Here is a 14,758-nt window from a genome sequence, read left to right as displayed (position 1 = left end):
AGGATTTCTTTTTCAACGGCGAGAATTTTGATTGGGGATTAGGCCCCCCAAGTGTTTCACAGCCAAGAAAAAAAAGAGAAAAGGAAAGAAATGGAAAGGGAAAGAGTGGAACATTGTATTATTTTCTTAATATTAAGTCCAAATACAGATTTTTGTATTGAAAAATTTCAATATTTTTGCTTCAGCTGCCATATCTAGCCCACTCATTTTTTTTTACTCATTACGCCACTAAATTGCTTCAGCCAATAGATCTGGTGCAGAACATTCTGAACTAGTGGTATCATGTGTTGTGAAAAAGTCACTGGTCATTTTTCTTTTACTGTCAATATTGTGTAGTTTGTTGGCGTTTGTATTTCTTCTGTTATCAATAAATTAGAGCCCCTCTGGGCAGTTAAAAATGCCTCATATTCCAAAACTTCTGGGGGCTCCACCCCCGACCCCCACCAGGGGCATCTGGACCCCTTCCGCTGATACATTGTTGGTTTGCGTAATGGATAGTGGAGCATTATAGATTCTCAACAAGAATGTGGCGCTTCAAAAAAAGGTAATTGAGAATGGCTGCTCCAAGGGCTTTTCACTCCCAATCCTCACCTTTCATTATAAGAAGAATAACGGTGAATGCAGTAAAGTCACTATGAAAGACACGCCTCACCCTTATTGAAGGCTTACACCTGAAAGACATGGCACAAACTTTTGATAGGTTGCCTAACCAATGAGTTTTAACAAAATTTTGCAAGCTTTCTAAAAGTTATATTGCTAGGATAAAGACATTGCTAGAGGTTACTTATAATGGCATCTCTTTTTGAACTGACACAAGAAATCACAAAAGGTATTAAACTACATCACAAAGGAGTTAATGTCAGGTATCTGAAAGCATCTGAATTTTTTTCAGTTTAAAGTATACACACAAAGAAACTTCACGAAAGTGATGATTATAGACAAATTATATATGAATGGAGAGGTCTTGTCTTTTTATACACAAATATGTCACTAAAAAGTCTTACAGATGTCGTGGAAATGCAAGAAATGAAATTGAAAGAGACCCTTCTCAGCCCCCCAGCCGCCCCCAGGCAGACATTCACGCGATCAAAAACAGTCAAGAATAATGACGTCACATGATTGACTTCACACTATCTCTCTGTGCATAATACACTGATACACCTTCCTGGTCTCTATTTTTCTTCGAATTTACCGTTTTCATCATGTGTTGTGATATCCGATTTCGACATCTTCAGACTATAAGAGAACCAGAACTGTGTTACTTTGTCCATTTTTCATTGAATTGTGAACTGGAAAGACCGATTTTGTCCACTCGACAGTCTTCGTTGTGTTGCTCTGAATATTGAAAAACTCCAAGCTGTACGGTCCCATTCACTTGCTGCCGATGCAGGTTACGCTGTTTGATCCAGTCAAAAGTCAAGGTAAGCATGTTTGGAAACTGTAGTCTGTACTTGTTCTGACGATGCATTCAGGTCAGATGACAGATACAGATCTGATATAATTTTAGAATCATGCATTTTGGCATGACTTACTATTAAAATTAAAAAGTCTTTATTTTAGAAATAATGTTTTTGCACAATTCCAGCAGATTTTTCTTCACAAAGACTTCAGTCAGATTTCTAAATAAACTGATCAGGACTCAGGCGATTAAATTTATTTAGGAGCACTGGCATGGACCATGGCTGAAAATATGCTGTTTCAGAGGAATGTTTGGCATTATCGTAGTTTTTGTCACCAGTCCATTCACTGCCGTTTATTTCGTCAACGGCGGTGATCCACTCCCATTGACTTTGTACACAACGAACGCACAAACACCAAATTTCACGATAAGGCCGAATGTTTTCACGATAAGGCCAAATGTTTAAGTTTTTATTATACACAGGTCTAGTACCCAATGCGTTTATGCTCAGGAGGGCCCTGTATCGTATACATCCAGATACACAGAATTATATCACCATAATGCCGATGTCATGAAGACAAATTTTCAGCAGTGGTTACCCTGATCATGCTGATTCCTGGCCAAAACTAGAGTCTGGTGTTTCTTTCTGATTAGAGTGCTTCTACATATGAATGCGTAGTGCCTTCAACATAAAACAATGAAGATAAATGCACTCTTTGTAATGACACAGAGTACCGTACCTCAAGTGATTCACTACCGCTAAGCGGTAAGTAGAGTGGGGCCTATACACAAACATCACTTGAGCGTTGAGGTAGAGCACCAGTGTTCTGAGTGGAATTTTTCAGGTGTCTAAACCTACTATTATTTGTTGTTGACTGGGAATTACATGCCACTGCACGTCATCAATCATCAAGATAATGAAATTCATACTTTGATTTGATTATTTAAATTATTTCTTTATTTTTTCTCTCTTCTACACACAGATCTGCACACTTGCTGACTCTGGTGACTTCTGGTCTCTGCTCGCTACTTCAATCTGGGAGATTCCATCATGTCCTCTTACTGATTTGGATATAGCCATTTTTTTCATCACTCTTTCCAGGAGCTACGGTGCAAGTTTTGGACTGATAATGATGCAACAGAAAATTTATCTTTATCGATCTTGGAAACAATTTTGAGCACAGTTTTGGAGAGAACTAAAAAAATTGACTTGGACAGGAATACAGCTTGTCGAAAATAAGAACACACAACTTAAAACGAAAAAAACAATTTTAATGTTATTAGGGCATTTTGCAAGAAATTTTCTAATCAATCACACGTCCCAAATCAAGGGTAAGTCCTTTGATTAAAGACAAACATGTGTAGTTGAACTGCTATTGCAACTCGACCTTATTACGCTTGAATTTGAATTTAAGACTTACGCTTGATTTGCAATGGAACATAAGTTTCTTGCAGTGCCCCATAATTGTGTTTTGTTATCAGATATCTAACGTGCTGATTTTTCTCGAAAGGTATAATATATTTGTCCTTTCAAACGGTATTTGAATATGGGTACGCCTTTTATTTGTTTTCCACAATATTTATTGCATGTACATGTATGAACAAAAGTGAAATATTTATTTTGAAGCTCTGAATGTTGTGTGCTGTTGTGTGATGGTTCATCATTTTTTTTGTTCTAAGACTGTAAGCCTGGTGGGTGTGAGGAAGTGGCCTGGATGAAAGAAAAGTGAACATGTGCCCAATTACAGATTTGCATATTCTAAGACAATTTTGTTTCTGGATAAATATTGCTATGCATTCCCTACATTAAGAGTAAAGGAGAAGTCCACACAATCAAAAATTCATTTGAATTTAAAGAAAAATAAGATATTGCAGGAAATTTCATAAAAACTTTGATTCAAATTTATATAATTACTATTCTAACATTGAGAAATTTTGCCTAATATGTAAAACGATGATATGCTCATCTGTGTCGATGTGCAAATTACACTAACCGATTATGTCACACGCACTAAGTTCTTTTGTATTTTGTTGTTTGATATATTTACATGACATGTAGATTAGATATTTAATTTTCTAATTATTTTCTGAAAAATTTTCGGAGGGATTCTAATTCCTCCAAATCACATTTAGAGTTTCAGTTCCGTAAATGTAACCTATTGTGTTCGGATGAAGAAATTCCTATACTCAAATCTGCAAAGAATTAAAAAACAAAATGCCACAAAAAAATTAGAAACGAATGTGATGTGAGTGACAACACTAATTTGCATATCATTGTTTTGTGACTGTTTTGAGTAAAAACAGCAAGGGAAATTACTCTATTCAAATAATTTTTAGTTGATGTGGACTTGACTTTTAACTCATCCTGTACCCCTCCCATCCCAAATAAGAGTAGAATCTAATCAAGAACTTGAAAATCAAAAGCAGCAATTAAGTAAGATTTGATAAATAGAGGTCTGAATAGGATTTCACAAGAAAAAAAGAGAAAAAAAGCTGGGTAGGGACGAGAAGGAAAAAAAAAAATACTCAAATTAATCCGAGTTTTGAACCAGGGTCCTCGCACACGACAAAACGATGGCCAACACGTTTGGCCACAGACCATTCCCTTCTTTACGGTGGGCTTTTAAGATATATGAAACAAAGTCCGCTCGCCGCTGTGGGCTAATCATGTTTCGGCAATTCAACTGCAATTTCAATCATTTCACGATGGATATTGCCGTGTTATTTTGTGGTTCCTGACTTTGTTACGTAATGAAATTTCATAATTTTTTTTCAGTCGTGACGAAGAATGTCTATGCTTTATATTGATTATAATATTAATTTGTCGCAAGTGTGCTTTCTAAGTGAAAATATGCTTTGTTTATTCAAATATATTTCTTGAAAAAAAAATCATTTTTTCTAAGCTAAATATCGGTTACCAAAATACGTTAAATGTGCACTTTATTTCACTGTTCAGTAAATTCAAACTTTTATCTATATAACAAGACCAATCTTGTGAGGAATAAACAATTCTAAGAGCAAAAAACGCTGATTGGAAAGATCGTCTTCAATGGGCTGCTGTCAGCTCAGCTGCTCACGCTCATTGTGTGACGTCACTCAGCTGGAGCTCGCAAGAGGACCGATGGAAGGCAGAAATATGGCATGAAAATAAATCATTTTTGAGAGCTGATTTCTGCAAACTCTAATCACTATTTTGAAAAGTGAAGTTATATATCTGATTAGTAATACTTCCCCTTTACAATGATGACCACAAAAAGGCATTATAAAATACTTTGGTTTCTTCGGGTGTCTACTTTAACCCTAAATAGACTGGGCTATTTCGACGCCTAAGAAGACGGGGGGGGGGGCTGATTCAGCCCCCCTTATGATCTCGGCCGTCGATCGCGCAATCGCGACGAAAATTGGCACACGCCTTACCCATGGCATTATCTACAAAACTATAACATCAAATTCTGCAAAAAATCTCATGTCTCATTAATTATGCTAATTTATGCGTAAAATCATAAGTTTGCTCTAATTAATAAAATAATGCCCCTGAAATGCTAATTTTTGTTTCACATACTCTAGATAGGCATCTGATCAAATTGATTTTAAAAAAATTCAAAATCACATTTATTTTCTTATGTATTCTATTGTTTTCTAAATTTCTTATGTATTTCTTTGTTTTTCGACTTTTTGTTTTTCATTGTTTTTTCAATGGAAATTGTCTGGGACTTTATTTTGACCATAAAAAAGATAAAATCAATTGATTTTAAGCAGTAAAAGGAAAAATAATGAGGCATTTATGAATTTTTGGATTTGTACACAAATTCACGTTTTTGAGTAATTTTGGGTCTGCATGCACTTACGAAATGTTGCGTAATTTTGGAACCGCGTACCCGGGGGTCACAATTGTGGTCTCAAAAGTTGCGCGAGACTTGAAAGTAAAAAGTCAGCGAGCGACGCGGTCAAAAAAATTTGCGCGGCAGATTTATCGCGAAAAATGTCGAGGGAATGTATAGCAAATGAAAAGCTAGTACGATACCCACCTTGACTCAGATTTGATGAAGGAATAGCAGTTTGAGAGAGCGCTTGAGTTGCTGATTGCCGTTTTGTTCCGACACCCATCATCCCTGGTCGACTGGAACCCCCATCATCTGACCTCCCTTGATCAAAGCTGGACCGACCCCTGATGTCAGGGACACTCTGTGGCGTATCTAACCGACTTGCTCCAAACGTGCTTGGGGTCTGGAAGCTGGAGGAAGTCCGACTCTGATAGCCGCTGGATCCTGGTGTGTCTGTATCCTCAACTTCAAAGAAGCTGTCACCACCAGGAGGCAATGGAGAAGACACACTTCCGGTTCCTCCTGCTCCATTGGCTCCAGGAGAGGAGAAACCCGAGGATGTGCTCATGAATCCTGGAAGGCTAGTCCCTGAGATAGTCGACTGGTTCAGCGATGTTCTTTTACTAGATAAGCTTCTTGGTGTTACAGTCGAGGATGGGGTTTTGAACTGGAAAGAACTGGCAGGCCCAGAACTCCTTTCATTGCTCATTGGTGTTTCGTACCTTGATTCAGAGTTTCGCTCACGAGAACTGTATCCATCTTGATTGCTGTAGTCTGTGGTTGGTGGATAATCATCAGAGGAAGGTTCAAGAAAGTCACTGGCTAATCGCCCAGTACTGCTCAAGGTTGAGTTGGCAAAGGAATGTCCTGTCGGTCTACTGGTGAGGTGCGTCTGAGTTGGTAATGTCTTTGACACGGGAACTCCTGTATGCTTTTGTCTTGATTGCACTTGCTTCTGTTTAGCTTTCACTCTCTTCCTATACCATACAACGTTGAGTAAAATGTGGACATATGTCAAACATACATTGTAATAGGGAATATAAAAAGAAGGAATATCACATCAGGGCTCCGTCTTACAAAGAATTACGAGTGATCCGATCAATCGTTACTATGGACGGCCAGCAACGTCAACATCTATTATGCATGTTTGTTTAAAATATTTTCTAGCTATGATGTATATTCATGCATTCATTGTTTTCTTGAAAATTCACTGGGCTTCTATTTGTATACAGAGGACATTGCGCAAGTTTTTCATAGAAAATAATTATGACACTGATGGATTTCAATAGAGTTATGATTGATTGGATCAATCGTAACTCTTTGTAAGATGGAGACCAGCTATGGATTTCAAAATTTCAATGGGAGTGGAGGATGATAGTTTATGATGCATGAGACAGTGACACTCTGTCTAATATACCAACTAGGAATTTAACAATAAGACCCCTCCAGATAAGTCTAAAGAAAGTTATGTTCAAGAAAAAAGTAGAACATGCATAAACCAGTCTAAAGTATTTTTCTCTAAAGGTCCATGATCCAATTTCGGAACAAATCGCATTGCGCTTATTTTCTGAAAATGTGAATGAAAAGATCTATTTATTTGAGGTTCAAATTACCTGCAAGAATACTAATAACAATTTTGGATGATTGCAAGCCTTTATTTTGGAGTAAAAGCCAAATTATTTTAAATTCATAGCCAATCGAATGATTGCTATAACGTCATTATGACTAGATATTGAATATGCTTTATTCTAATAAGGATAAGAGCATAGTCACAGATTTGAACATCGGTATTTGTAAGATGATTTAGAACATTACACAATAAGATATTCCATGTCTCAATATTATCATCACATTCTACTACGTTTTATTCCAATATCGGGTCGCAGACCAATCGTAAGGTGTGCAGCGGCCAAAAGATATATCCTAATAGGCAACAAACGGAGAATATCATACCCAGTTCCTTTCCACTCATAGTCCAAATATTTCAAATACTGTAAATCTTACCGTAATACTGATAACTGCTTGAGGGTGGCAAGTTGTGGCGGTGATGTCACATCTCCAGTAGCTGAATGCATGGATCTAAGATAAATATCCATTGTATTGCATATCCTGTCCATGACTTCATAGAGAAGGCTGTCCAGGGATTGGAGTCTATCTTGCAGCTCATCTGCATTCATCTACATGTACAGAGTATGACAAGAGGAGAGTGGTTTCTCAGATCAAGTCATGCTGTATCAATTCATATTTTCACTAATCATCGCTAAAATATTACATCAATCCATTTCACATTCATATACATCTACCTTCTTGTTTGAAGAAAGGGTTGCAGAATATGTAAATTCATTGTTGATGTTGAAATTTAACTTTTCTACCTGATGCCATATTGTTTTGCTTGACTTGTGTGCAATCAGCATTGGTTCAGCAAAAATGCAGTGAGGTATTAATAGCAGTGAAAATTAAAATCAAGTATAAATGCCTTGTCTCTGTTTAACCCTGCTCCTTTACCATGCATGTTTTTAATCCTTACTTTCATATCATTTCCTTCTTCTGTTTTCTTTCTCTAATTTTTACTTCAGACATGAGGCAAGGGTCTCAAGACAGCTGTTTGTATTGAGCATTACCATTGCATTTGAAACATATCCTTGATCATCAAATTGTTTATGACAAAATTTTTTTTCTTGATTCTCAAGTTACGATACCAATGAGACAAAAAAAAACCCACACAATTAAAATTCAACAAGACAGACAGACCTCAACAGTGATAGGTCTTATATTACATACCTGATCGGTAAGTGGTTTGAGAGCTGGATGTGCTGTCAGTGATGATATATCATCAATTCTTTCTTCCATAGGTCTAGTGGAATGAAAAATATAGATTTCATAATCAATATGTCGGAATATGAATTTATATCTTATTGCCACAAATATAAACAATTGAGGCTTAATGGTCACTTTATTTGGAATAAACAATGTAGAAAAAGACAAAAAACTGAGTATGTCTTGAAAATGGTATTCTGTCAGTTCACCTAATGGATTTAAGTTTCTATTCTGGATATTAAAAACATTTCTACTTATATTCAATTTAACTGCAAATATCACCTTATTGAATGAACCTAAAATTATCTGTAAAGTGTCAATAGCTGGAGCTAGAAAAATTAATAAGAAACAAACTATATATTGTAGAAGGGAACCATTTCAGAACACTCAATATCAAGTTTGAATATAGTTATAAGCTACTCAAACAGAGCTGCCAACCTGAACAAAAACATTTCAGTATTTTCAAGGCTGAAAATCAGTATTTTGGTGAGGAAATTAGTATTTTCACAGGAATACCATAGGACAACACATAAACTGAAACTTAAGAAATCAGTATTTTGCATGAAACCATCAGTATTCTTCTCTATTTTCAGTACTAAATACGGAAAATCAGTACTAGTTGGCAGCTCTGCTCAAACCATGCCATTTAGTAGAACAAGGTCAATTTATGAATACCTGTGTCTTTTCATAATTGAAAAATAGTTAAGTGACAAAAGGTCCTTATACTAATCTACTGTGCACTCTTCACGTTAAATTCTCTGAAAACCAAAGTTTACTTTTGGGCTTGTCCTTTGTCTCCCAGTTTGACTCCCGGCTTCACATCTTGGGATGGAGGTATCGCGATGATGTCCTCCTCTGGAATCCTGTTACGCTGCCTTGCTGGAGGGGTGTGCTGGGTCTGCTTGAAGACCGGGGACGACGGTGGGGACGGAGAGGCCGGGGGAGGGAAGGCATCCTCATCGTCTTCTGCCTCAATGGGAGGAGGAGAGGGGAGGGAATCCCACTGTATATCAATGTTGAAGTCCCCAGGTGAGGGTGGAGGAGATGGAGATGGTACATCTATGAAGTCATACTGGGTCTCAGCAACAGGACCAAGTGACGGTGGTGGTTCATTCTAAAAGGAACCCAAAATGAAACAAAGCATCGTATCTTATCAGCAGCCTATTTGGTGGAAATTTAAAGTTTGTTTAAAACACTATATAACCCTTTTCGCCAATCAGAAGACAGAGGAGAGTACAAAACACATTGAAGTTGGCGTAGTACATGTAGCTACAGACACATTTTTTTAATAGTGGGCCAACACTACACCAATATACAAATTCATTGATTTGAGGATGCAATTCACAGGATAGCATAATCTACCATTCTAATTGAACAATCAGAATAAGAGCATAGTCTTTTTAACTTCAATAAGTTGTCATTTCTGGAAAATGTAAATTTACAATTTTTCAAATTATATTCATACTTTAATGGGGGCATATTCTCTTCATATATTGTAAAATAAAATAAAATAAAATGTAGCACCAAAGGAACACAAACGCTATATATTTATAAAAGCATAGGAATATCTTTTTTTTTCAGATAAAACATTGGCATATTTGTTTATCACAGAATACTCACATCAATGCATGTCAGATCCTCCTCATCATCATCAAAGTCTGGTGCCTTGCTTTCAGCTGCAAATGTTAAAATACAAATTGTATACATTTTCGTTAAGGATGACTTACTTTGAATATAATCCAAGCAGCATTCTATTCAAATAGATCTTAACTATGGAGAGCCAGTGAAACATCACTGTATAATTTGTTATCAAAGTAGAAATTAGACTTTGGTTATTTATTAAAATGAATACATAATTTCTTGTCTGGTTTGTGAAAATAAAAGAGTCATCAAAATTGCAACATGCTCACAACTATGGAGAGCCAGTGAAACATCACTGTATAATTTGTTATCAAAGTAGAAATTAGACTTTGGTTATTTATTAAAATGAATACATAATTTCTTGTCTGGTTTGTGAAAATAAAAGAGTCATCAAAATTGCAACATGCTCACAATTTTTTTTAAAATCTATATTCCATACTAAGAGTCATGCTGAGGATCGGTCAAATATTAATCACAGTATGTATATTTATAATAAATAAATATTTTGTTTGGATATAAAGAAAAGCAAAATGATGCCTTGAATTGTATTATCATTTTAGTAAAATTTTAGACAGAGATGCTAACTGATAGCTCAAAAAAATCCTGAAAACCCAGGTCGGGGGTCCAGGGGCCCGCCCAGGGCCCCTGGCGGGGTCAAGGGCGCGCGGGCGAAGCCCCCTGAAGCTGGAACGTTTTCTTATTCTTTAGAGGGCTGAAATCATTAATCTACAGTAGTACATAACAAATAATTAATGACATAATAAACTTCATATCATAGGCAAGAAAGGTGCTCAAAAAAAAAAAATCATGTAACCCGTACTCATTACGGTACGGGTTAACCTGCTGCGGGTTAATATGCTGCGGCCAATGGGTGCGACTCGGGACGGGTGTATGTAGCAGCTGGGGTGCCCTTTTTCACTCACTGTACTCATCAACAAGACAATCCTATACTATTGAAAATCCATAAATCATAATTTCAGGCCTACCAACCTGTAAACATACAAAATAGGAGTGATTCATTTACACAATAGGAGTCACAGCATATTTCCCATAGATGACTGTACATAATATATGGACAAAAAACGGGGGAATTTTCTTTCCCTATGATATAATGGATATTAAAAATTTCCAAAAAAGGAGTAACTCCTTTTAAAAAGGAGTAGTTGGCAGGCCTGTAATTTCTATCAAAATGATGGATAGTTCACACATATGAATTGATGAATACGCACCAGAGAACACATATTTCATGGTAGCAAATAGGTTTTCAGCTGAAATCCCGCGGCAGACAACCAATCACTCACGCAGCAGCAGGCAATTGCAGCCACACCGGGCCGTGCTGCGCTTCGAGCGGTTCTACCGGGCGATCGCCCGACTGGGATAGCGCTGACACCCGTATCCCTGCAGGGTATAGGGCGGCGTTTGCAACTGCTACAATGTATTGCTCGCGCGTACCGTGCAAGTACAGTACCAGCTAAACTTCATGCTGCGCACAACGCTAATAATTTTCCGTCTGCGCAAATTGGCCATCCGTGACAAGATTTGGAGGGGAAATTTTTACGGATTTCACTTTGACAATCGATTTTTTTTTCCGGAATATTTTTCAGCAAAGGAAAAAATCTGGAATTCCGGAAAATTAGCAACTCTGTTTAGATGAATGTTACATTTATGATTTGAATGGAAAAAGGAAAGATTTAAATTTGAAATGGAGTATGTTGAAACATTTGTTTGAATAATGTATATGATTTGACTTCTGTAAACGTGTTCATTTTTTGCAAATAAACTTGCCCATTGGAGCAAAAGTATGAAAAAAAATATTTATAATAAAGTGCAGATTCTCTATTGATCATCACTTTACGGTGATAGAATTTTTATGTTTCACTCATCATTTCAGCACATAGGGTCATAATATGTTATAGAATATTTTCAGTGTGTACAAAGTATAAATGCTGCCATTCAACTTTTTGTTCCATTTTAGACATCACAACAACCTTCCTCATGCAAGATCTCGATGAATGCATTGTTCAATTCTGCACTAACAGCAACCAAAAAAAAAACCCTCAACTCTAGCATATTTTTATCTAGGAAACCTTGCTTTTTAGACCAAAATAAATATTGTTCCTTCCTGTATTAGTCAAAGGATTCTGTGATATACATGTACGACCTTCACACAGTGATTATACTTACCTTCCTCTGGCAGCTGAGTTTCTGACCAATCTATATGAATAGCATTATCTTCTCCTTTTAGAACATCCTCCTCTCCATCATCACTGTCGCTATCCAAGATAACAGCTCGACCTTTCTGAGATTTCTTGGCAGAACCTAGGAAATTGACAAGATATAAGACGATCACAAGCTAGACAGTTGAAAACTTTTCTGCACATTATATGACAGCAAAACTGGGGATAGTAAAAAAAGGGCAGAACAAATCTCCTACGCCAATGAGAGTGGCACCGAGCCAGCCACCAGGGCATCTACGTTCATGGCATTCCATGGCCTGGCGTTGATTTGAGCCCTGTACATTGTAACATATAGCAAATAAGCTATTGTTTATACACTTTTTTTTAAATAAGCACTGAATTCTGAAAAATTTTACTGCCAAGGTATCATCTATCCATTTTCCAATTACCAGCATTGTCTTTCAAAAGAACTGTGTGGTATTTACCAATTACATCTTCATCACTGTCACTGTCATCTTGCTCCAATGCAGGGTAACGTTCGTCTTTCTCTGCCACTGATTTCTTTCCTTCTATGCTTGATGGTTTGACAACAGGAATGCTATCTGAGGTGACTGGCTTGCTGTTTGGCTGCTTACTTTTGAATGAAAAGTGCTTCTTGGGAGCTACAGATAACAATACCAGTTAATAAAATAGAGTGATAAAATTATTGCCAGAATTCAGGTTACAACAAATAAGTAAAACCCTGCTTAATTGCTAATTATATAAAAAGTCAATGGTCTGAATGCAAATAGAATACATGTAATTTATGCATAAAAATTGCTTAGAATGTTAAAATTATAAGTAACAATATTTTATTAATGTACCAGTTCATAAAATAACAACAAATGCATTAATATGTAAAAGATAACAATGAATAAGATAAAGAGAAAAAAAAAATCAAAATATATATTTCATCAGTTACATGTATATTGTAGTTTTATGATCATTGTATGCTACTACATAACAATTATTTGAGTAAAGCATTAAATGAATGCATAATTCATAACAGTGAGGGAGCTGGTAATTTGCTTTATAGTCCCCATTTTCTGCTAAAAACAGGAAGCAAGGTAAAAATGGAATCACATCTACTCCCAGACTGACCAGAGACAACCTTCATGATAAACAGTTCATAAAAAAGAGACACAACTTACGCATAGTCGGCTCAAGGAAATCAAAGTCTTCGTCATCAGATAAATCACCCAAGTTGAAGAAGTTTTGAGGAGGAGAAACATTTTTCTTGGCACTATTGAGGGCACAAAAATGCATGCACGGATTAGAAGACAAATAATACATTTCATAACAACAATCATTACAAGGGTAGAATTCATCTACTAAATGTTTAGCAAATCTAAGATATTGTTACTTGATAAAATTACATTTCATAAAAAATAAGATTTATCAGGGTAGAAGAATCCATCAATTGCAAAATCTAAGATACTGTTATTGAGAATTTCTCACTGTTTAGTGTATACTGTATATATAATTAAAAAGGCTGCTTACAATACTGTTATTTTCATATATTTTAAGGAACACCTCCCACATTGTACATGGTCAGGAGAAGAAAGCAATGCAATAATATTGAATACTGGCTCAGAAAGCGATACGAGAAATATTCCACAAGTTAAGATCAAACATGCTAATATTGCACCTGTAGGCAAACCATTTGCAGACCAAAGAAAAGGCCATGTTTAGACAATGAGCGTATATATAGATCCGTTTCAAAATCATGTATTGATTTGAAGAAAGACAGTGTAATAAATCTTCATTTAACGAACCTTGGTGTGAAGGGTTGAACTGATGCCACAGGCTTCCTCCCATTGCTGGGTGACGATATAACAGAATTGCTATTATCCATTATATTACTGTGCAAAGATATGATCTGATTCGTCTGGTCTCTGAAAACATCTTTGGCAGATGTTTTGACATTTCCATGACCTTCGATACTCTTCAGCTGGGCATTTCCTCCTCCTGTACTCTGGTTGGTTGGGTTGGGCTTGAAGAAACTTTTCAGTGATGTCTGACTTACAGCAGCAGCAGTAGGGGGCACTGTGTTAGATGCTGGTGGTTTGAACTTTCCACTCCGAGACAGCTTGAAATTGAAGTTTCTGTTTAACATCAAAAAGGGATTCAAGGAGTAATAGAATTATCTGCTCATTTTACAATTGGGGGAGATGTGATAAATTGAGCCACTTTTTGCACAGGTAATTGGTTACATACCAGCTTGACGTTTAAACATAATCAGAACGGAAACCTATTTATCAGTCTAGGCTAGGGAGGCTTGGCCTAGGTTAAATCAAACATAGAAATCATTAGATCTACCTTAAACGTTATAGACTACAAATCTTTTACTTTGTGTTAGTCCACTCAAGGGTTCATTACATGCCGCCGAGCACAGAAAATAAAGCCTGAACGCCAGAACTTCAGACGTGGCGTCGCAGCACGCAAGGCCCAGTAGACTAGTTAGAAATCCACTGTCAAACGCGGTTATGCGTGCGAGGTTGATATACTAATTAATACTAACCTTACACTAGTGTGTGCTGTTAGTCTAGAGCTAAAGATATTGGATATTTATTTTTCTGACTTAATAACTGATGCCATTGGGAATAGACCTAATCGCAAATAGATTCACGCAAAGGATCATGGGATCAAAAAGGGAGCAATAGCGCCACTATTGTCCAGATGTGACCATGCGAACGCTAGCAGCCGATGATACAGTGTATGATTTCCATAGTTATCAAAATACGATTGATGCCCGCATCCCAACATTTTGATTTCTTCAAGTAAACGCCTTGTCATATTTGTTCCAGAATCACTTTTCTTCTTGATCATGGGTGGTGGAGCTAGATGTGCTATCAATTACT

General features: G+C 36.7%; 1 protein-coding gene across 2 annotated transcripts in view; it reads right to left on the bottom strand.

The window, feature by feature from the left end:
* The window catches only part of LOC121415544 (Bloom syndrome protein homolog), a 48,476-nt gene that overhangs the window by 14,746 nt on the left and 18,972 nt on the right, over positions 1-14,758 (bottom strand). For both annotated transcript variants that reach the window (XM_041608785.1, XM_041608784.1), the window contains exons 2-10: positions 13,673-14,002; positions 13,049-13,140; positions 12,344-12,520; positions 11,866-12,000; positions 9,661-9,716; positions 8,817-9,154; positions 8,005-8,077; positions 7,228-7,400; positions 5,428-6,200 (exon numbers count right to left, since the gene is read on the bottom strand). In XM_041608785.1, coding sequence (XP_041464719.1) covers positions 5,428-6,200; positions 7,228-7,400; positions 8,005-8,077; positions 8,817-9,154; positions 9,661-9,716; positions 11,866-12,000; positions 12,344-12,520; positions 13,049-13,140; positions 13,673-13,752 — 1,897 coding nt within the window. In that variant the 5' untranslated portion in view covers positions 13,753-14,002. The remainder of the gene's footprint in view (positions 1-5,427; positions 6,201-7,227; positions 7,401-8,004; positions 8,078-8,816; positions 9,155-9,660; positions 9,717-11,865; positions 12,001-12,343; positions 12,521-13,048; positions 13,141-13,672; positions 14,003-14,758) is intronic.

This window comes from Lytechinus variegatus, chromosome 5 (genome assembly GCF_018143015.1).
Source record: "Lytechinus variegatus isolate NC3 chromosome 5, Lvar_3.0, whole genome shotgun sequence".
Lineage (NCBI taxonomy): Eukaryota > Metazoa > Echinodermata > Echinoidea > Temnopleuroida > Toxopneustidae > Lytechinus > Lytechinus variegatus.
Note: the sequence above shows the minus strand (reverse complement) of the source record. Positions and strands in the feature narration are given on the sequence as shown.